This window comes from Pan paniscus, chromosome 1, assembly GCF_029289425.2.
Source record: "Pan paniscus chromosome 1, NHGRI_mPanPan1-v2.0_pri, whole genome shotgun sequence".
NCBI lineage: Eukaryota > Metazoa > Chordata > Mammalia > Primates > Hominidae > Pan > Pan paniscus.
This window is the reverse complement of record NC_073249.2, coordinates 101,651,561-101,675,582: the sequence shown is the minus strand read 5'-3', so window position 1 is coordinate 101,675,582 and position 24,022 is coordinate 101,651,561. Positions and strand designations below refer to the sequence as shown.

The window sequence follows — 24,022 nt, the reverse complement described above, 5'->3', positions numbered from 1 at the left end:
CATGGTAATACTAAGAGACGCCCTAATGGATCTCCTGTATTCCATGAATACTCTTTCTTACCTCCATTCTGGAGTAGTAGACTGATTTCATCTTGATAGCCTGGGTCTTGATAGCCTTGATGTCCCAGCCAACACTGTAACGCCTTTCTTAGCCTGTTTACTTAAAGGTAGGAACCCAAAGTGTCCTGGTGGCAATCTTAACTACCAGTTGAATGGAATTGTTGTTGTGTCTTCTGGTGGCAGCGTTCCTCCCTCTGGAACTAAGACCTCTAGGCCAGCAGAACTTAATGTTGCGGGAACAGGAAGCAAACATTTTGCTAGTGGATCACTAGGGGTGATGGTGAGTGGTACCACTTCCATTTCCACCCCTTGATTCCTGGACCTGTGAATCCTGGCTATGGGAGAAACAGTACCACATATTGGACGCTGATTCAGAGCATACACAGCCTTCTTGAGAACTTTGCCCCAACCCTGCAAAGTATTCTCACCTAGTTGGCATTGTAATTGTGACTGCAAAAGGCCATTCCACCGTTCTGCTTCAGGATGTTGGGGAACATGGTAAGACCAGTGAATTCCATGAGCATGAGCCCACTGCTGCACTTCTTTAGCCATAAAGTGAATGCCTTGGTCAGAGGCAATGCTGTGTGGAATACCATGACAGTGGATAAGGCATTCCGTGAGTCCGCGGATGGTAGTCTTGGCAGAACCATTGCATGCAGGATAGGCAAACCCACATCCAGAGTAAGTGTCTATTCCAGTAAGGACAAACATCTGCCCTTTTCACAATGGAAGAAGTCCAACATAATCAACCTGCCACCAAGTAGCTGGCTGATCACCCTGAGGAATAGTGCCATATCAAAGGCGCAGTGTTGGTTTCTGCTGCTGGCAAATTGGGCACTCTGCAGTGGCAGTAGGCAGGTCAGCTTTCCACCGGCCCATCTTGTTTTCTGCACTGGGAAGGTGGGGCATGAGCACAAATGTTAGGACCTGAAAGGTGGTGAACTCTGCCTGGGCAGGGCAAAGCCAGAGGAAACTCTGGTGGAGGTCCGTAGCAGTCCTGATGTGCAAATCGGTCATCCAACCTGGGTGTAGGGGCGAAAGACTGATTGAACCATCTAGTAGCTGCTTCCCTCCAAAGTTTCCCTCGTGATAGCTGGCACTCTCGCAAAAACCCCACTCTTGGTACCAATTTACTGTATTAGTCCAGTTTCACGCTGCTGATAAAGATATCCCCGAGACCGGGAAGAAAAGAGGTTTAATTGGACTTACAGTTCCATATGGCTGGGGAGGCCTCAGAATTATGGTGGGAGGCAAAAGGCACTTCTTTCGTGGTGGTGGCAAGAGAAAATTAGGAAGAAGCAAAAGCAGAACCCCTGAGAAACCCATCAGATCTCATGAGACTTATTCACTATCATGAGAATAGCATAGGAAAGACTGGCCCCCATGATACAATTACCCCACTGGGTCCCTCCCACAACACATTGGAATTCTGGGAGATACAATTCAAGTTGAGATTTGGGTGGGGACACTACCAAACCATATCATTCATCAAAAGGTGTTGGTTGGTTAGAGGGTAGTTAGGATGATCCATTATCTCCATCATGACGATGATGGTATTGATGATGTAAGTCACTGAAAATATTTGGTGTTATAAGAATAATTTCTTCCTGATTGTCAGTTTTAAGTTGTTTTGTTATTAGGAGGCAAAGTAGGGGGGCATATACCCACTTAAAATATTTTAATTCTGGCTAGTGGAAATGACAGTAATGCCTTCTTCATAATTAAAATGTCACTCTGAAATGGTCCCAAATTAAAACTTCTTCCTTTGTTGTTAAGAAGGGTCTCTTCTTGGTGTGTTCTGCAAGATTCTGATCACCTTTTTTTTTTTTTTTTTTTTGGGATGGAGTATTGCTTTGTCGTCCAGGCTGGAGTGCAGGGCGCAATCTCGGTTCACTGCAAGCTCCACCTCCTGGGTTCACGCCATTCTTCTGCCTCAGCCTCCTGAGTAGCTGGGACTACAGGCACCTACCGCCATGCCCGGCGAATTTTTGTATTTTTAGTAGAGATGGGCTTTCACCTTGTTAACCAGAATGGTCTCGATCGCCTGACCTCATGATCCACCCGCCTCGGCCTCCCAAAGTGCTGGGATTACAGGTGTGAGCCACCACACCCGGCCGATGCTGATCATCTTTTATACATATGCTATTTTTGTCTATCACTTTAGGAATCATCACAGATCAAGGTCATCCTTTTGGTTTTTGTGATAGCGCTATACCTCAGTCAGCTTACTAGCTCATCTCCACTCAGAGATGAAGAAGCAGAGGCAGCAAGTTAGTGCCTATACATAATATATATGGAAACCAAATTCAGGGTTGATTCTTTCTTTCTTTTTCCCTTTCTTTCTTTCTTTCTTTCTTTCTTTCTCTCTCTTTCTCTCTCTTTCCCTCTCTCTTTCTGTCTTTCTTTCTTCTCACTCTGTTGCTTAGTACAGTGGCGCAGTCTCGGCTCACTGCAACCTCCACCTCTTGGGTTCGAGTGATTCTTGTGCCTCAGCCTCCCAGGTAGCTGGGATTACAGGCATGCGCCATGAAGCCCGGCTAATTTTTGTATTTTTAGAAAAGATGGCGTTTCACCATGTTGGCCAGGCTGGTCTCAAACTCCTAACCACAAGTGATCTGCCCACCTCAGCCTCCCAAAGTGCTGGGATTACAGGCATCAGCCACCACTTCCGGCCCAGGGATCTTTGTGTTTCAGTTGTGGGCATCACTCTGAAAATCACACTTGCTAGAAGTGAGCATTTATATCTCTTCTCCACTGTAAATAAGTGCCTCTTAGTGACATGAGTGGAAAGACAAGAAGAATTGCAGTTCCTTCATTTTCTGTCTTAGCTCCCTGAGATGTATATGCTGTGCCTAAATTTGTGTTATAGTTTTCTCCTTTGATTTGACATTCCTTGATAGGCAGAGAGCACTTTTCTGTGCTCATATGTCACATCTCGCATCTTTTTCCCTCATAGAAAAACTCTTGTGTCTCCCATTTACCTTTCTATGAGGTCAGAGATTTAGATACTTTCCTAGACAATCAACTGGAGTATTAACAAATTCAAGGAGTTCTCGCCATCCCATTACTGGGTATATACCCAAAGAATTATAAATCGTGCTGCTATAAAGACGCATGCACACGTATGTTTATTGCGGCACTATTCACAATAGCAAAGACTTGGAGCCAACCCAAATGTCCATCAATGATAGACTGGATTAAGAAAATGTGGCACATATACACCATGGAATACTATTCAGCCATAAAAAAGGATGAGTTCATGTCCTTTGTAGGGACATGGATGAAGCTGGAAACCATCCTTCTCAGCAAACTATTGCAAGGACAAAAAACCAAACACCGCATGTTCTCACTCATAGGTGGGAATTGAACAATGAGAACACTTGGACACAGGAAGGGGAACATCACAAACCGGGGCCTGTCGTGGGGTGGTGGGACGGGGAAGGGATAGCATTAGGAGATATACCTAATGTAAATGACGAGTTAATGGGTGCAGCACACCAACATGGCACATATATACATATGTAACAAACCTGCATGTTGTGCACATGTACCCTAGAACTTAAAGTGTAATAATAATAATAATAAAAATTCAAGGAGTTCTCATCTCTGTAGTTTAAATAATAAGCGACTTGGACTAATGACAGCAAAAAGCCAGCCATGTGAATACCAAATTTACTAGTTCTGTGAGGATATTTTTTTCTCCTTCTCTTTCTGCCTCAAAGAATCTGCTTTGCTTCCCCTGGCATCATGATTTAGTTTTCAACCCGTCAGAGTCTTCCTGCTAGTGCTGGTACTTTCCTACTTGAGAAAGTCCACGGAATACCTTCTAGACCTCTGTCCTCCTGATGGCTTCTATTTCATTTGTTATATAGGGACCCAGAGGTCCTTCATCATTTTCAAACACATCAACAGATATTTATAGCAAGGCCACAGTTAATAAAATGTTTCCCAGAATATATGTGTGTGTTACATTTAGAGGAAACAGAAGTAGTATTGACTTGTTTCTATCACCAGAGGTCTATTTAGTAACTATATTTTGTGGAAAATATCGATATATTTTATCCATTCAACAGACATGATTTGAGAGCATACCATGGAGACCCAACCCTGCCAGTGTGGCAGGTGGTATAAAGAAGAAAATAGCAAACTCGGTGTATCTGTGTTTGCACACATGTATGTATGTGAGGGGCACTAAGGATGACTTTACAGAGGTTGGAACTTTTGAGTAGAGTTGCCAAGATAGGTGAGAGTTCACTAGGAAAACAGAAGGGAAGTTGATTATTTTTTTTTTTTGAAATGGAGTCTTGCTGTGTCGCCCAGGCTGGAGTGCAGTGGTACAATCTCGGCTCACTGCAACCTCCGCCTCCTTTGTTCAAGTGATTCTTCTGCCTCAGCCTTCCAAGTAGCTGGGATTACAGATGCGTGCCACCATGCCCAGCTAATTTTTGTATTTTTAGTAGAGACAGGGTTTCACCATATTGGCCGGGCTCGTCTTGAACTCCTTACCTCATGATCTGCCTGCCTCGGCTTCCCAAAGTGCTGGAATTACAGGTGTGAGCCACTGCTCCTGGCCCGGAAGTTGATATTCAAACAGGAGCACCATATGCAAAGACAGTGAGCTCTGAGAGAGTAGATGGATCCAGACTCCTATTGCTGATAGCGTCCTGCAGGATTGGGCTTCAATGTGACTAACCTACAATTGCCTCCAGGTGCTCCACCCCACTGAGTCCTTGTGTCTCTGCTGAGGTCCTTGGAGAGTTACTGGAGAGGGCTCTGTGTCAGATGACCTTGAGGAGGCTCTGATTTAGCCTTTTGTAAAATGCAAAGAGTTGAGGTCTTCTCCACACAAGAGCTCGCTGATGTCAATGAGGTATTGAGGATGGGGCCATCTCCTATTTCTGTGGCCAGTACTGAGTTTTGTTATCCTTCCTTTAGGTAAGGAGTGCCAATGGACTGATGCCTGCCTGTCTCATCCCTGTGCAAATGGAAGTACCTGTACCACTGTGGCCAACCAGTTCTCCTGCAAATGCCTCACAGGCTTCACAGGGCAGAAGTGTGAGACTGATGTCAATGAGTGTGACATTCCAGGACACTGCCAGCATGGTGGCACCTGCCTCAACCTGCCTGGTTCCTACCAGTGCCAATGCCCTCAGGGCTTCACAGGCCAGTACTGTGACAGCCTGTATGTGCCCTGTGCACCCTCGCCTTGTGTCAATGGAGGCACCTGTGGGCAGACTGGTGACTTCACTTTTGAGTGCAGCTGCCTTCCAGGTAAGGAGCTCCCTAGTGTCCCAGGATTAGGGGACAAACCCCTAGCACAGGAGGTAGTGGGTGTGGCTCAATTGCTTTTTTTAGGAAGCGCAAGGAAAAAGGGAAGTGAGAATTTTGTGTGGGGTGGGTTGCTAGTGAGGGAGGAGTTTTATGGGCCCACTGTGGTCCATAAACTGAGCAGGGGATAATTTAGCATGTCAGGGTTTATGGATGATGAGTGGCTAGAAAATTGTTTATCGTCCCTTTTGTAGAAACAGTGAGAAATAAGAGGAACAGAGCTCTGGGAAAGAGACAGGCAAGTCTGGAATGGAAAAGAACACGATGAGAATTAGACACTGGAAAATATGTATGTGTGGTTAATAAAGTGCTTTAAACTGAATTGACATTAACAGTAGGTGATCAACTTTCCTATGTGCTTGTGCTTTTGCTTTTGATGGAGTAATTCATTGTTTTCTTATCCACCTAAATGCACCCAGCTGCCCTTGATTTTCTCTGGGCTACTGGCCTTCACAACCCTCTCCCATGTACCCTCTCTGACTTTGGGGTAACCCTCCCCTAACTTAAAGCTAGAGAATTCTGAAACTGAGGAGGGGATCCTCTGTTAATCAGTGAGCACTTTTTGATGAGCTGATAGATGATATATGAGAGACTATGCGTGGCACAATACTTTGTTACACTCTTCACTGATACAAGTGTTCTAGAGTGCACACACAACCCAAAGATAGAAACAAAAAGAGGAGCAGTGTCGGGGAGCTTGGGGCCTGGTGTTCCATGGAGAGGGAGAAAGGAACAAGCCTGGCCAATTCATTCAACTCCTTATAAAAATGATGAGGAGGCTGAAAACCAAGAATTTTGATTGGGAACAGAATACAAGCAGCTGGAGCAGATGAATTACTAAGCAACAAAGATCCTGTTTTTATACAAATATCCTTAGTACAAAAACAAAAGAAGGAAAACTGTAGGGGGGAGTAATGTGCTAAGTAAGCAGAATTGCCTGAAAAAGAAGTTGTTCTAGTTACTCTTTCAGAGTGGGAATCTTAGATTCTGGTATTGTGGATATGGTTCACATATAATGGGATTGTGTGTTTTATTTTGGAGGGATTAAAGGTCATAGGTTGGTCCTCAGTATAAAATCAACTGGTAATTTATTCATTTCATTTGGTAAAAATGTATTGACTGCCTGCTATGTTCTAGGCACCATGCTATGTATTTGGAATACAGCTATACAAAGCATTGTCACATAATTGAAATGAAAACTTTATATTATTTAAGTCACAAGAACAAGCTATTTAATTATATTACTTTTAGTTTCTGTTTTAATAAAGAATAGATAATGCTATCATTCTAGATACTAAATAAGTGTTTTCTTAACATAATATTACTATCCACTTTATCTTGTAGAAGAAATAACTAAAATACATCTGTCTTCACTCCTGTATTTGTTTGCATTTTAAGGGTTAAAGACAGAAATAGAAATGTAAACAACTTTATTTTGAAAATATTTCAACATTGCAAATATCTCTGGGTCTGATATTCTAGTAATCTAATTGGCTAGTAATTGATGTTAGTGTGATTTATTGTTGAAGGCTAAATGTGTTTTTCAGTTTCAAGAAAATTGCTTTTAATAATTGCCTAGAACAAGAGGTTGATTTGGCAGCAAGATGTTGACAGGAAGTTAGAGAAGTCAATAAAGGAAGTTTTTAGCTGAGAGAGAGTGATTATTCACTCCCATAGCCTCTGCATTGTTATCCATTAGCCACGATAAGAACCTTAGGGAATTCTGAGAGTGTGTCCAGGAAAGGATCTGTCAAACTAGAATCGTATCTCCTCCTTGAGAAAGGAAATAACCAAGGATTCCGCAGCTGAGAGGCTGCCAGGGCTAGTGAAATAGAGTAAGGAAATCTTGGCTGTCTCTTATTCTCTGGTTGTAGTTTAACACAAGACACTTATTTACTCACTGATGGTGTGTGTGTGTGTGGGAGGGGAGATTAGCATGAGGGGTGGGAATGGGGAGATTTGATGAAGAGAAAACTAACATTTTTTTGGTGACTCAGGAACTGTGCCAGGTACTTCCATGCTTATTAGCTCAATTACACAAAAATCTTGGGACCAGGTATTATTTTTCAAGTCTTCCCACATGAAGTAACTGAAGTTTGGAGATGTTAAGTGATTCACCCAAAGTTGTACAGCTAATATGTGGTTAGGCTGGGTCCTGAAACCGAGGCAGTTTATTTTCAAAGCCTTTGCTTTGTGCATCTTACTGCGCCACATTGCACTGCACATCTGCTTCCTGAAAGCACTTTGTAGGTGTGTAAAACTTTTCGTTAAATGCTTTAAGCTGTTTGGGTTAAAAATATATGTTCATGTTATAAGAAAACCAAGACACTCCTAATTATAATGAAATAGTACTTGTTACATATCAATATGTGTGTGTGTGTATATATATGTATATATATATATGTATATATATATATATATATATATATATATGGCGTTGTGCAGATGTTTAAAAGTAGTTACGTAGACTAGTTCTTGCTTTTCAGGGTCCCATAATCTAAACCAGATGACTTCAGCTTTGGATAAATATATAGAAGGAAATTTAAAGAGAATTCAAAACAATAGATGATGCAGTGACACTGTGAATAAATGTTATTTATACAGTTTGTAAGATTTCTTGCTCATTGTTCGTATGTCCCAGGTGGAGTTCAGAAATTATTCACTTCATTTCCACAAAGGGAAATAGTGCCTAGAGATGGTTTTCTTTTAAAAAGTCCTTTTCATAATGCAGTGCCCTTCCTTCCATTGCCCTTCATTCCATTGCTTCCCATGCTTGTCAAGAGACTAAAATGTTACTTATAGTAATAGTCACTATCTCAATGTAAATAGCACCCTTATTTGATGAGAATTATTATTTCAGTTCTAAAAATGGGGAAACAAAGTCAGCAGGAGGCAAAGTAGCTTGTTAAAGTATTGTGCAACTTTCAAATGGTTGCTTCCACTGCATTTCACGTCTTGGCACTTCTAATTGAGGGTTACTCTAACCACCCTATTTAAAATTGTAACTGTCCCCCACCCCCTTAATTACTAACCCTGGTCTACTTTTTGTTTTCTTTTTCTGTAACTCTTATCTTCTTACTATATAATTTATACTAGATAATTTACTTTATTATGTCTATTGTTTATTGTCTGTCTTTTCCAAATTCTACTGCCTCTTACCCTCTCCAGAATGAAAACTAGTATCTTTGTTTTTGTTTACTGATGTAACCCAAACACCTACAAACAGTGCCCAGTATATACTAGGCCCGCAAATATATATTGGCTGACTGACTGTATGGTTTAGTATCATGTCATAGTATTGAGACTGTAACTTTGGTCTTCTCATTTTCTTCTTTGTATTGTGCGTCCTAGACTTAGTTTGGCCTCTCTTTTGTCCTTGTATACTCTTAATACTGGATAAGAATTTTGGAGTCTTTTTCAACTCTGAGTCAGTGAATGCCACATAACTTAGTGACTATATTTAAATGGTTAATTTACAATTCTTTCCCTGCAAAGGATACTGTAGTCACTGTGAGTATTTTAGTATTATTTTAGGACTCAAGAGGGAATTAAAACTACAAAAATCACTCGTCTTATTTGACACAGAAAGAAATGTTTCTTCACAGAGGGAGGAGAAAAATATGTTCAAGAGAGAACTAATAGAATCAAATCAATGAACCATGTCTCATCTTTTTGGATAAGTAACTGTTAGTAATCCAGACACTTCATGAGCTTTCGTTATGTAAAGTCTTTAGCAGAAGCTAAAGGAGGGGCACCAACCACAGTAATTTTAATTTAAGAACAAAATGGAGCATGAAAATAAATTATTAAATCATTTACTCCCTCTATTTTTGGGTTAGGGCCAATAATGGGGAGAGAAAGAGGTAGACTAGTTTTGTGTTTGTGGCTATTTTAGTAGAGTAGCACAAGTAATCAGAAAACAGTAGGCTGTTTTGAATTTACTGGCTGTCCCTTATGAGTTCACAGTTAGATTGGACTGTCCTCAATGTACTTTCTTTTTTTTCTTTCTTTCCCACATCTCTTTATTTCTCTGATTTTGTTTAAACTTCATAAAGAGCTCTCTGATGTTTCCTTTCCAAACAATGAAGGTTTATCCTTTGTAAACTACCTCTGTACTCCACAGGCTGATGATATGTGATATCCCTATATCATTAAAGTAAAGCCTAAGCACATTCTGTGGCTTTTGTGTCTACTCTGTTGTTGCTGAGCTTATGAACTATTAGAAATAATTCCCTCTTGCATTTTCACACATGGGGAATGTGATGTTCTCTTGGGTATTATGCTAATCATATTTTGGCAGGTTTCTCTGGAGCAGATGCAGAAATGATCATACCACTTTCCAGGGTGTATTATTTTAGCTCCTTTGACTTGGGCCCTAAGTCTGTTTTACCTGATGTTCCTGAAAGATGTTCCTGATGTCCCTCACTGTTCTTTCATGCTGGATGTTCTTGCCTATGCTGCCTCCTCAGCTATCACCCTCTCTTCCCCTTTTTAATGTAGAACTCATTCTTAATGATTTGTCAAAGGCACCCTATTTCACTGAAATGCCTTCTATATTCCCTACCCTCCAAGTGGATTGTAGACCTTCTAAGGTCTTTTGACATCTGCGTATCTCTAGCACAGCACTTATCACGGTGATTATTTATCTGTTCATCTTTCCAAGTAGACACTCTCATTTTAACTCCCTACCCTAGTCGCCAGCATCCCCAGCATAGTGCCTGTCATAAAATGGTGCCACAATGAAAATTTGAAAAATGAATGAATTGAACGTGATAAACATAGATGAGAACCCTATATTCTACAATTTTTTAAATGTACTGAAATTATTCTTTTTGAATCCTCCTATTTATTTCTGTGACTTCTTTGGTGACAAAGTTAGAAAAAAGTGGAGGTCAGTAGGGAGATATGAAGGGACGCCGGTGGGAGCAGTGAGCCTGGGCGGGTGATGGAGTGGGAGATACGTGGCACAGGGGTCAGTGAGTTAATCTGGGCTCATTCAGAGAATGGAAGGTGTGTGCCAAGAAAACTGGTTGGATAGGGATAGGTCAGGGATTCCCTCTTGCATTCTCACATTTGGGGGCATGCGTGATTTTCTTTTCTTTTCTTTTCTTTTTTTTTTTTGAGACGGAGCATCGCTCTTTCTCCCAGGCTGGAGTGCAATGGTGCTATCTCGGCTCACTGCAACCTCCACCTCCCGGGTTCAAGCTATTCTCATGTCTCAGCCTTCCAAGTAGCTGGGACTACAGGTGCCTGCCACCATGCTCAGCTAATTTTTGTATTTTTAGTAGAGATGGGGTTTCACCATGTTGGTCAGGTTGTCCTCGAACTCCTGATCTCAGGTGATCCACCTGCCTCGGCTTCTCAAAGTGCTGGGATTCCAGGCATGAGCCACCATGCCTGGCCGCATGTGTCATTTTCTTGGGTGTTATACTGATCGTATATTTGCAGGTTTGCTTTTGTGACAGACTTCTTCTGGGGGAAAAAAAGTATCCTTCTATCTTTTTACTTTTGTCCAGTTCCAGGTATCCCTGTTTTTTTCTTCACTCTTCCTTCCTTGTTCATGGGAGTTTTTCTTGAGGACTTCAAGCCCAGCTTCGGAGAATCCTGGTTGTGTCATCTCATCTCCTTTCTGCTCTCTTCTCTACCTAGCCTTTCCACCCTCACACCTCCCGGGGTCTGAAAATGGAAAGATAAGGGTGTTTCCCTGAAAGTTGCTCTTCTGTGTGGGGATGACAGGTTCTAAAGACTCTTTTCTGGTCCCTGCCCTCATTGCCATGATTAATCAGTTAAGTGGCCCGAGGTTTTGTAACAGCACAGTCTTAAAATGCTTCTCCCAAGTTTAATTTCTCTCCATTTGACCTTTTAAGGATGTGAATTGGCTTTAAGCAGTAGACTCCCTTTAGTACGGCACTGTGAGCCTCTCAGTGAATCGGCTACATCCATTCCACCCACGGGTCTGGAAACTTGTCTGTTTACCTTTCCCTAAAAACCTAAGATATATTTTTAAGAAGTGCCTTGTAACTTTTCATATAGCCTTTCCCCTACTTTGGGCAGACTGTTTCTTACAGGAATTTGGTAGATCTTTCCAAAGAGAATTCTGTATCTCTATTTTTAAAGCATAAATCCTGTCAACTTTGGAGGAGAAGTGATTTGGCTTGAGTTTTCTCAGACATGGGAACTTTTGACCTAAGTTTGTATTTTACATTGTTGAAAGGGAACTCCGGGATCCCAGAAAACATATGGACTGCAATTGGGTAAAGTTTCTGTTTCAGTACTTATTCCTACTTAGTAGCCGTTTAATCTTGGTCAAGTCAGCCATGTGGCTCTCAACTTCCTCATCTGTAACATAAAAGGATTAGAGTAGACAATCTCTAACAAATGCTATAATACCACTGACAAATGATAATATTAGCTAATATGTGTAAGGCACTGTGTTTAGTGCTTTTTCCCTTAATACAATAGCTTTGAGATATAATTTATATACCATACAATTTACTTCTTAAAAAAGTACACAATTCAGTAATTTTAGTAGATAGGAGTAACCATCACCACAGTCAATTCTAGAATATTTTTATACATCAGAAGAAACCCTTTACCCATTATCAATTACTCTCCATTCCTCCTAACTCTCTCCCAGCCCTAGGCAACTAGTAGTCTACTTTCTGTCTTTATTTGCCTCTTCTGGACATTTCACACAAATGGAAACATGCAGCATGTAGTAATTTATGACAGCTTCTTTCACTTAGCATGAGGTTTTCAAAGTTCATTGATGTGGTAGCATTTATCAGTACTCTGTGCCTTTTTATGGCTGAATAATATTTTATCATATGGATTTACCACATTTTATCATTTTATTTATCCATCATCAGTTGATTGACATTTGAGTTGCTTCTACTTTTTGAGTATTATCAATAATTCTGTTATGAACATTCTTGTACAATTTTTTGGTAGACATTTATCTTCATATTTCTTGGATATATACCTAGGAGCAGAATTGCTGTGTCAGATGGTAATGCTGTTTAACCTTTTCAGGAACTGTCAGACTGTTCTGAAGTGGGTACATTATTTTACATTCCAACCAGCAGTGTATGAGAATTCCAGTTTCTCCACATCCTCATCAACAGTTGTTATTGTCTGTCTTTTTTATTATATTCATCTGTAATGTGAAGTGTTTATCTCATTGTGGTTTTGATTTACATTTCCCTGATGGTTGATGATTTTCAACATTTTTTCATATACTTATTAGTCTTTATGTATCTTCTTTGGAGAATGTCTGTTCAGATCCTTTACCTACTTTATAATTGGTTTATCTTTTTAATATTGAACTGTAATAGTTTTTAAAAAATATATCCTAAATACAAGTCTCTTATCAGATAATATGATTTGCAGATATTTTCTGTCATTCTATGTACTGTCTTTTCACATTCTTGATGATATACTTTTCAGCCCAAATGTTTTTAAGTTGATGGAATACAATTTACTTTTTCTTTTGTTGCTTGTGCTTTCAGTCATATTCGTGAAAACTTTGCTTATCCCACATTACAAAGATTTACTATTTCTAAGTGATTTATAATTTTACCACCTACCTTTAGGTCTCTGATCCATTTTGAGTTAATTTTTATGTGCGAGGAGGGAGTCTAAGTTGATTCTTTTACATGTGGATATTTAGTTGTCCCAGGACCATTTGTTGAATTAAGTGCCCAGAACAAGTACATCTATATATAGAGAAAGTAGATTAGTGGTTGTCAGAGACTGCAAGAAGGGGGGAATTGGAGAGTGACTGCCCATAGGTACAGGCATGCTTTTTGGCATTATGAAAATATTCTGGAATTAGGTAGTGGTGATGGTTGCAGAACTTTTGGAATACGGTAAAAGACACTGAAATATATGCTTAAAAATGGTGATTTTTGTGATATATGAATTATACTATAGAAATAATAATAACAACAGTAATAAAGCAAGGTGTCTTTCCATATCTCCATGCCTTGTATTTTCATTAAAAAAAAAAAAAAAAGAATTTCAGGGCCAGGCTCAGTGGTTTACTCCTGTAATCCCAGCACTTTTGGAGGCCTAGGTGGGAGGATCGCTTGAGGCCAGAAGTTCAAAACCAGCCTGAGCAACATAGCAAGACCTTGTCTCCATGAAAAATAAAAAATTAGCCAGAAATGGTGATGTGTGCCTAGAGTTCCAACTACTTGGAAAGCTGAGGCAGGAGGATCGCTTGAGCCTAGGAGTTCAAAGTTGCAGTGATCTATAATCACCACTGCACTCCAGCCTGGGTGACAGAACAAGACCCTGTCTCAAAAAAAAAAAAAAAGGCATCTCACTTTAATAGTAAGAGGCCAGCATATGATGCTGGCAGCATGTTGTGAGGAAATGTATTCGATGAAAGAAGTTAAATTCCAGTTCTCCTTTTTTCAGAAATGAGATATAGGGGAGAGAAACACGTACTTGGAAAGAATTGACCCAGCTGAATTGGAAAATGTGGGAAGGGGATGGGGAAGAGGCTGCTCCACCTGAGATCTGGCTCCAGGACTTACAGCAAGGGGAACTTGGGCAAGTTACAGACTCTCTATGCCTCAGTTTATCAGCAAAACAGAATCATCCCATAAACTATAAGGTCGATGGTATCAGCGGGTCCCCAAACTGACTGCACATCTGAGTCATGTTAACAAACACATTCCAGGCCCCACCTGAGCCCTCTGAATCAGAATCCCTGTAAGGAGGACGATGAACTTGAATTTGCACTGACTTTCCCAGCTGTTTCTTACTCTGATCAACTTGGGGGTAGGACCCATTGAGCTGCATCACATCATTCCAAAGCCAAAACACAACAGCAGGACAAGAATATTTTCAAGGCAGTCTCTAAAGCAGAGGAGAAACTGTTGAGGGAACCTAGAAGTCAAGGAGATCTGGCTTGCTGGGCTCCATTAGAACTTTGAGTACAACAGAGACATGAGCCCTTTGGGACACATGCCTGAGGTAGTGACAGTCCAACTTTGGAAGAGTGGAAGCCCTAGTTTCAAATTCAAGCATGCTTTGAGTAGAAATTAAATTTACCTCTTTTTGCACAGCAACATGGCCAATCTTTCCTAAGCTGCTCAGCTTACAAGAAAAGGAATCATACTGCTAAGAATTCAAACTTCAGCAGTCATAGGTAAGTAAGGAAGTCTTATAAACCTATTCTAGCCACCTAACCAGAAACTCGAAATTTAGCAGGTTCTTTCAGTTTCAGGACAGTTGTGTTCACTAGATCAGAGGCATTGAGACATGAAGAACAGACCCTTAAAAAGGGAAAGTGTTCCCTTCAGTTTGAGGACATCACTGGAACATTAGGGAAGTGGGAACACAGCTGCTCACTCTACAGTGTGGGTTGCCTTTGTGTCTGGAATGTGTCTGATGTCCTGATCCCTGTGCACATTTCAGGGAGCCTTGGGAGGACCCCGAATCACTGATGGAATTGGGCAGTGCATGGAGATGGCTCAGCAGGACGAGGGTAAATGCAGGGGCAAGTCCAGGTCATACTGAGAGACAATGAGTGGCGCTGATGAGGACAAAGATAAAATCAAAAGTTTGTGCTTCATCTTCAAAAACTCAAGCTGATAACAAACTTGGCCTGATGAGAAATAATAATTATTTTTCTATTTACATGAGAATTTAATCTCAAAACAGAAATCAGAAAAATATGAAGTCCAGGGCATAAAACCTAAAACTATTGCTCATGTTTATTCTTTCTAAATAGAGCAAAGTGTAAAATCTTCTCCATAAGACATACATTATGGTTATAAAAAGGCAAAAGTCTTAGTGAGAATCATTGGTATTCCATAGAAGAGTGAATTAAACACAGCCAAGGGAAGACCCACGTCTCATACTTCTCTTGTATATTCCAAAGTTCCAGGGAAATTCCAGGTGATAGAGGTTATTTCCCATACTGTTAAAGCAAGGTTTCAGACACTTCTGAATTTTGGTACCAGTACTCTAGAAGGGCACACCTCTGTCCTGGAAAATAATACAGGAATGAATACTCTTCCCGTGACCCATTCTGGTCATTCTTCCAGCATCACAAAAACCAAAAAATGGAAATATGGCCAAATACGTGATTAGCTGTCCCTCATCTTCAGGTTTCTTATCTGTTACTTATAGATAATAGCATTACCTTAAGGATTATGATGAAGATACAATGTCCAAATATAAACACAGTTTTGAGCAAAATGCCTTGTACGAATTGGTCAATGAATAATTACTAAATATGTGAATATTTACTGGATTGTATGGATCCTATGAATAATTACTGAATAATTATTGTGATTGCTTTTATTGGCAGTGCTGAAAACTCATCCCTTTGTGACCTCAAGTAACCCATGACACTTTGTGAACCTGCAGTTTTTTCATTTAGAAACTTGACAGATTTTCATTCTGACACAGAATGTCAGGTCTCCCACACCCTAGAAAATACATTGACTTAAAGCCTTTGATACATCTCAAAGCAGTATCCTTACAGTGTCACTGGAAGATGGTGCGGGCTGCAGAGAGGGATGCTTTCAAATGGGATTAACCAGTCCTCCTTCCTTCACTTCCACATGAATGCTGGGCAGCCCAGGGTCAACCCACTGCACCCTCAACTCAGGCAAGTCCAGCAGCCAATCTTAGGAGACCTGGGCTACAGAACAGTCTCTCAAGTTCCAGGCTCACAAAACCTAGGTGGGGATGAAAGCTGAGAAAGTGAAGAGGTGGTTCAGGGGATCACTCTTTCCTACTTGTTCCTCTCACCTTAAACTCACCTTCTACTGCACTGCAACACTGAGGATCGCCAACCAACCCTGACCATAACCTTGATCTTGCCATGTTCTGTTAGTGGAATGCAACCCAAAATCAATGGTGTTAGGTCATCTCAACAAAATATATATCAAACCATATTCCATAAGAACTGCTCGTGGCCCTGTTCTTTTCAGTATATGGGAAAACAAAATGGAAACAACAAAATAGCATCAGGTTTACAAAACTTCCCAAGATAGATGGTCACACATGTTTTCGGAGACCTCTATATAAATGACTTTGATCACTTGATACCTTGAAAAGAGGTCTTGTGGCACTAGAATGACATCTATAAGTGACAAGTATAAAATGTAGTGCTCAGTGACATTAAAAAACAAATCAACCCACATAGAGGAAGAGCTTTGGACGTAGGGATGTCAAACTGGTCTAGAATGTAATGAAAACCCAAGAAGGTGCCCCAGTAAGAAAGAAGAAATCAGTCTAACAATGGGATGCAGCAGCAAGAATACTGAGACAGGAAAGAAAACATTTTAAAAAAAAGAATTATTCATTCACTTTCTAGTGGATATAGAAAAAACTGCAGAAGACCCGGAGGATATCAGGGCAGGCTAAAAGTTTGATATCTTACACCTGTGGAAAAGCCTTAAGCTCTGTTTTAACTGAGAGCAGGTGGGGTGACTTCATGACTACCATTAAGAAAATATAACCTGTTGGGAAACTGTTTCTGCCTTGATGATGTTGTACAGACAAGAGATAAACAGTGAGGAATATGCTTAGATGTATTGGGAAAGACACGGGTCTGTGGCATTGTCACAAGGGTACACGAATACTGAGAGTGAATGCTGAAGGAATGATCCCCATTGGTGGTGACCCTCAGGTGAGACTAGGGTGCCTGTGTTTCAGCAAAGCCTGGGCAATTGGAATGCAGGGCTCCTAAGATTCCGTGACACCCCCACCTTCTAATTCTGTTATGGCAACTGCAGACGGTTACCTGGCACGCTGGCCACATTCTACCTCACTCTTATCAGAGACTGAGCTACTGGCAGTGCTTTCAGCTCTGTGTTCAGGCACCTCGAACCTTGTTTTTGCGGTGAAGGATCCTAAAGTGCTGTGGGGAGTGAACACATTTTTCACAAGAGTAAGTTAAGAATTTCAGTTACTGACATCCCTCAGTCCTGATTAAACCTGTTTGATTTCACCAGTTTTTAACCCATCATGTGTTTGCCTTTCTTCTCCCCAGTCCCTGGCCTCACCTCTTCTGCCACAAACGTCAGCATGGTGGTATCAGCCGGCCCTTTGTCCAGCGAGTAGGCAGAGATGAACATTCTAGAAATCAATGAGAAATTGTGCCCCCAGCTGGCAGAGAAGAAACAGCAGTTCAGAAGCCTCCAAGAGAAATGTTTTGTAATTCAACTGGCCGGCTTCCTGGCCAACGGACAGAAGAAATACAGTAAGATCTATAGGCTCACCATCATGAAAGTGATGAATGATGTCCTGTCTTCTCTCTGAGACACTAAATGCTCTCTCCATCAAAAATAATTTCATCCTTCCTGTACTTCTAGGAAAACAGAAATGGGTATTTTAACATTTTGTTAAAGTTGGAAGACAGAGGTACCAAAGTATTTAGCAACTTTCCATGTTTGCAATCAGGTGGGGGTGGGACTAGAGTTAAACTGCCATTTATTGATTTCTGACACAGGCGCAGAATGACCTGTTTTCTCCAAGAGGCTCAATCGTGTTTTCAAGAATCCTCTCTGTACCATATAAGATCCTGCAGACAAATAACATCTAGTCTGTTGTTCTAAATGTCTGAGACTAGTGAACTTTTATTCAGTTCAAGTTTCTGTTGAGGCCCAACAGGCAAAGCTCTGTTCTCGTGACTCTGAGGGAAACTTGGTGATAGTAGCCAGTACCTGCTCTGAGGGGCTTCAAGAGGAGTCTACTCCTAATAGAACCTGTGCTGTCTATAAGTGACAGCATCAAGAGCAGGGAGTAGGGGCCGTGCATGGTGGCTCACTCCTGTAATCCCAGCACTTTGGGAGGCTGAGGCGGGCAGATCATGAGGTCAGGAGTTTGAGACCAGCCTGGGCAACATGGAGAAACCCCATCTCCACTAAAAATACAAAAAGTAGATGGGCGTGGTGGCAGGTGACTGTAATCACCCCTTTTCAGGAGGCTGAGGCAGGAGAATCCTTTGAACCCAGGAGGCTGAGGTTGCAGTGAGCCAAGATTTTGCCATTGCACTCCAGCCTGGGCGACAGGGCAAGACTGGTAAAAAAAATAATAATAATAATGATAAATAAAAATAAGAATAAAAAGCAGAGAGTAGCTTGGTGAGACTGAAGTCCTGCTTCCTGGGGCACAGAGTCTTGTTGCTAAAGAGGAAGAAAGATCGCACCTGAGAATGTGTGGAGATAGCAGTGCAGTGTACAGAGCAGGGACCGTGGGCCTGTCTCCTGGGCTCCATCCAAGTTGCTTGTCGTGTCTGTCCCTCAGTTACCTCACCTGTTCAGAGGGTACTACAATAATACCTACCTCTGTAAATTGCTGCAGTGAATTACATGAGCTATTTCTTGTCAATCTCCTAGAACATTTATTGGCACAGAGTAAACACTATCTATTAGTTCTTCATTCTGCTGTTTCTAAATTAACACAAATTTTATTAGCATTTGGGCATATTTCCTTCATGGCCTTATGGTGTTATGTGTCACACTTTATGCTTCAGATATGATTCTTAAAATCATAACTGAAGATATGATTTAAAAATCAAAGATTTTAAAAATCTTTCGCATACTTGTCCTTGAAATTCCCAGTAAAAGGGAAACCATCAGTCCCATAGTCCTAGGGGCCTTCCCGACTGTACAAGAAATCACTACTCATGCCCCAGTGCAGTGTTTTAGAGGAGAGGCTGCAAGGCTTGGGAAAGTGGCCCCGCATTCAGAGTCAGACCTCAGGGACTGTGAATTCTGACTCCACTTCGTTGTGGTTGAATCATCTTGTCAGCTTCCTTGATGTGCCCTTGAGGTTCTCTTTCTTCATCTCTAAATTTTGGAGGATCAGATGCCAGAAAGTCAGGAGACTGAAGAGTAAAGATGTGGAAATCCCTGTCTACATCCTGGTACTGGGGAGAGTTTTGTCCTTGGGATGGACCTGGCTCCTGCCCTGTAGGCAATGACCACAGCAGCATGTCCAGCCTTCCACCGAGGCAGGCGTGTCTGTCTTTTCTCAGAATATGAAGAGTGCGAAGACCTCATAAAATCTATGCTGAGGAATGAGCGACGACAGTTCAAGGAGGAGAAGCTTGCAGAGCAGCTCAAGCAAGCTGAGGAGCTCAGGTGAGGGGACCCCATGGGGGCAGGCAGGGGGGCAGGTGTGTACATTTCTGAAGTACAACAGCTCGGTGGGGAGAAATAAGAACGAAGCTGGGCCAGGGGAAGGGCAGGAATTGCCATGGCAGGCTCGCAACACACAAGTATTTATCAAGCAGAGAAGAAGTATAATAAAAATGTATGGGTTGCAGTTGTTTGTCAGGGCCTTGTTTTCTCTTTTTCAAACAAGTAATTGTTGATGTGAAATTTACATAACACAAAATTAACCAGAGGAGTGTGAACCACACAGCAGCATTCAGTATACTCAAAATGGTGTGCCGTCACCACCCCACTTACCCTTAGTGAGAATCACCTCCTGACTGACTGCGGCTTCTCATTCTTTCACTCAATCAATGTTGCCTTCTCGACCCTGTCATTCTTTTCTTCTTTCGTCTTTTCAATTCGCCCCATCTGCATCTGGCCTCATTTCTGTACATGGCTTTGTATCTAGTGGCCGCCAGATGCACTATGTGTATTTTCACATGGAAATGTCCATGGCCAGAGTGAGGAACTGAAAGGATGTCTTTTTGAAACGGAATTAGGAAGACACCTACTTTTGTTTACAGAAGAGAAAGATGAATGGAACATCATCGAGGATCTTGCAGGAGCCCTCTCTGATACAGAGGAAGCCTGTAAACCATTTTCTATTCTTTCTCTTGGCCACAGACATTCCTTTCAACATGTGCTGACCTTCTGCTTGAAGGTCTCCTTGAGGACATTGTCTCAGAAGTCTCTGTTGCAATATTTGAACGGATCACTCAACCCTTTCTACTCTTAAATTTTCTCTACTGTCTCACCTTAGGCAATATAAAGTCCTGGTTCACTCTCAGGAACGAGAGCTGACCCAGTTAAAGGAGAAGTTACGGGAAGGGAGAGATGCCGCCCGCTCATTGAATGAGCATCTCCAGGCCCTCCTCACTCCGGATGAGCCGGACAAGTCCCAGGGGCAGGACCTCCAAGAACAGCTGGCTGAGGGGTGTAGACTGGCACAGCAACTTGTCCAAAAGCTCAGCCCAGGTAAGGTGGCCATAGGCCCTGATGACCCAAAACCCCAGGCTTATGAGAGGCTCCAGACCTCCATACTTTCACAATGACAGTTGTATCAGTGGGGTTTTTTTCCGCTACACCTATGTGGCCATGACATGACCAGGACTTCCTGGGTAAGAACAGAGATGGGAAACCCATGGGTTTGGAGGTCACAGTATTGCAAGTGTCCCTCCTTCCTTGATGGAAGGTGGTCTTTGGAGCAAGAGGCAGCATCTGTCTAGTTTTAAAGGACAGGAAGGAGGCTGTGATGGGAGGGCGCTTGTTGGAGTGAAAAGAGCTCTGGGCTAAGAATGAAGGTTCCCAGGCTGTCTTTTGGGCAATGTTCTTAGTAAGTGTCGGTGAGTGAGTGATTTATCTTTCCAGAGTTTCTCTCTCTGCATCTGCAAAGGCAGACAAATTGTCTCTTGCAAGGCTCTGAAGCATCCAAATATGGGAACACTTACGAATGCTTTTCAAAATGAGATGAAGCCCCTCTCCATGTGGTGTTGGAGAAGGCACTTGATGTGGGGGCATTTGGTGGTAGGAAGTGCTTCAGACTGGATCACTCCCCATGGATAGAATGTCCCTGAATAACACAGCAGAAGCCACATGGAGGGCCTGTGCTGTCTCATGACGCATAGAGGACTGTGGGACAAGTTTGTCCTCTCCTAAGAGAAAGAATGAGGTTTGAAATGCGAGCTGTGACAGGACACCAAGCCTGTTCCTGGGAATCAGATCTGTGGTAGGATGGGGGAGACAGCTGCCAAAGTCCAGAGAGAGGCTGCACAAGCCTCCAGTGATATGGGAAGCAAAAGGTCTTTTCAGTATTTGGCCACATCTTGATGGTGGCCCTCCACATCAGAAATGCATTGCCCGATGGATCAAGAAACCATGCCAGGGCATTTTGTGAAAGATAAAACATGAGAGTTTTCAGTACAATGCTGAACCATATGTAGATGTTCATGTCTCTGTGCACGTTGGGCTGACTGTGCTTGCGGAATGTGAAGTGGGAAATATCTGAACGAACATTTTTTATTTATAGAAAATGACGAAGATGAGGATGAAGATGTTCAAGTTGAGGAGGCTGAGAAAGTGCAGAAATCATCTCCCCCCAGGTAACACTGAATACTCAGGAGCAAGTAATGGGTGGTAACACATGAAAATGTCTAGGAGGCACACCCTCTCTGGCATCTATGGTGGGCCAAAAGCCCGCATCCCCTTGGCCACAGTATGTGAAATTGAACCCAGCTTAGACACAGGGTGCGGCAGCTGTCGTGTTTCTCTATGTGTGCCGAGTGTCATGTCTGCACCATACAGGGATAGCTGAGTCTTCATCCTCCTCAGCTCCTATCTGTCCAGTGCAATGAACACCAGCTGCTCTCTTCCTCTCTGGTTCCCATGGCAGCCATGCTCTGTTGCAGAGAGAAGAGGATTGCCTGTTCCCTCTTTAAGGGAACCTCCATTTTGCTTTCTGGGACCACTCTCTTAATGCCGCCTGTCAAAACCAGCTAGGACTCCCTGGGGTTCAATCCCTCTGTGTTTAATCTTCTGTCATCTCTGTCCCACCTGGCTCATCAGGGAGATGCAGAAGGCTGAAGAAAAGGAAGTCCCTGAGGACTCACTGGAGGAATGTGCCATCACTTATTCAAATAGCCATGGCCCTTATGACTCCAACCAGCCACATAGGAAAACCAAAATCACATTTGAGGAAGACAAAGTCGACTCAACTCTCATTGGCTCATCCTCTCATGTTGAATGGGAGGATGCTGTACACATTATTCCAGGTAGCCTCTGTTTTCCTTGTGTCTCATACCTCTCTCTAGGCTGACGAAGATAAACTCTGAAGACAGGCTCTATAAACACAAATTCATTTGAATAAAAAACTATGATGGGTTTCTAAACAGATATCAGGGAGTTTTTTTGTCCTTCTCAGCTAATGTCATGCCTTTGTCTGCCAGTCCCCAGTATCAAGTTACTCAACCCCAGGCAAGTGTGACAATCTCATAGTCACCTGAGTGCAGGAGGTGCACAGGCAGTATCTGTCAGGCCTCCTAGCTTCGATTCAGTATCTCTTGTCATCTGTGATTAAGTCATCTGTCCCTGAACAATGTCCATGGAGTTTCTATGCCTGTTTAAGGAAGCTGGCAGCCTTGCCTTTGTATTTGGAAATATTGTTCCCCAGGCTTCACTGCTCTCAGCTTTCATCTGGATCTCCTTTAAGTCAGCTTGCTTAGCTGCACAGTCACCCTGAAATCAGGACAGAAACTTTTCTTCTTTACTTTGCTGATATATTTCCATAAAGCAAGGCTGGACCCTGGTTTTCCACCCTGTCAATGCAATGGCTGATCCAATGTTTCTTTGTAGTATCGTGGATTTTTTTTTTTTTTTTTTTTTTTTTTTGCGATGGAGTCTTGCTCTGTCACCCAGGCTGGAGTGCAGTGGCACCATCTTGGCTTGGTGCAACCTCTGCCTCCCAGGTTCAAGTGATTCTCCTGCCTCAGCCTCCTGAGTTGCTGGGACCACAGGTGCACAACATCACATCTGGCTAATTTTTGTATTTTTAGTAGAGACAGGGTTTCCCCATATTGGCCAGGGTAGTCCTGAACTCATGACCTCAAATGATTCACCTGTCTTGGCCTCCCAAATCACAGATTCTTTTTAAAGCAAGAGTTGTTCAAATTTATCTATCAGTCGTGTTTCATGTATAGATGCCTCTAAACATTTAATGTCCATGTTACCTGGTGATATAAGTCCGTACTGCAGCAACACTCTTAGAAAATTGTTTGACCAATTTTTGGAGATTTTTTTGGGGAAAAAATTTTGTTTAACTTTGACTCAGGTAGGGAATATGGCATTATGGTCTACACGTAGAGGGAGATTTTGGCCTGTGGATCTGGAAAGCAGGGTCATCTAATTCTCACCAAAGTTAATCTAGGACACCCTAGAATATTCCTGTCAGAATCCTTATTCTTGCACTGAGAATAGTTATGTCCTTGTGCTATGACTGGACAGTGATTTCTTCATATGTGAAGTATGAATTGCTTAATGTGACCTGCTTCTCTGAATTTATTTACAGAAAATGAAAGTGATGATGAAGAAGAGGAAGAAAAAGGGCCAGTGTCTCCCAGGTAATGTTGTGGAATTGTTGGCTGTTAATTCAGTAGTGACATCTGGAGATTGTAGATTTAGGGAAAATGAGGAAGTGATGAATAGAACTATTTCTTCCATTCACCCAGCTACAAATTGTGCTGATTTACAATGTTGTATGTTATTTGTGGCACTTGTATTGGTTTTAATTTCATAGTCCTCTCAAGATAGGAACTTGCCATCAGATGAGCCAGGTGAACTAGCCAAACAGGGTTTTCTTGTTGATCTTTTCAAAAAACCAGCCCTGGATTCATTGATTTTTTGAAGGTTTTTTGTGTCTCTATCTCCTTTAGTTCTGCTCTGATCTTAGTTACTTC

General features: G+C 42.0%; 1 protein-coding gene and 1 pseudogene across 3 annotated transcripts in view; both read left to right on the top strand.

Moving 5' to 3' along the window:
- The window catches only part of LOC100982596 (notch homolog 2 N-terminal-like protein R), a 49,086-nt gene extending 32,798 nt beyond the window's left edge, over nt 1-16,288 (top strand). Inside the window, exons 4-5 of one of the 3 annotated variants that reach the window (XM_055102325.2) lie at nt 4,996-5,331; nt 14,463-16,288. In XM_055102325.2, the coding sequence (XP_054958300.1) occupies nt 4,996-5,331; nt 14,463-14,521 (395 nt within the window). In that variant the 3' untranslated portion in view covers nt 14,522-16,288. Of the gene's footprint in view, nt 1-4,995; nt 13,473-14,462 lie in introns of those variants that run through there. The other 2 variants (XM_055102324.2, XM_055102322.2) reach the window with 2 other exon arrangements.
- Nucleotides 5,276-24,022, top strand: part of LOC117978246 (neuroblastoma breakpoint family member 15-like) — a 512,107-nt pseudogene continuing 493,360 nt past the window's right edge.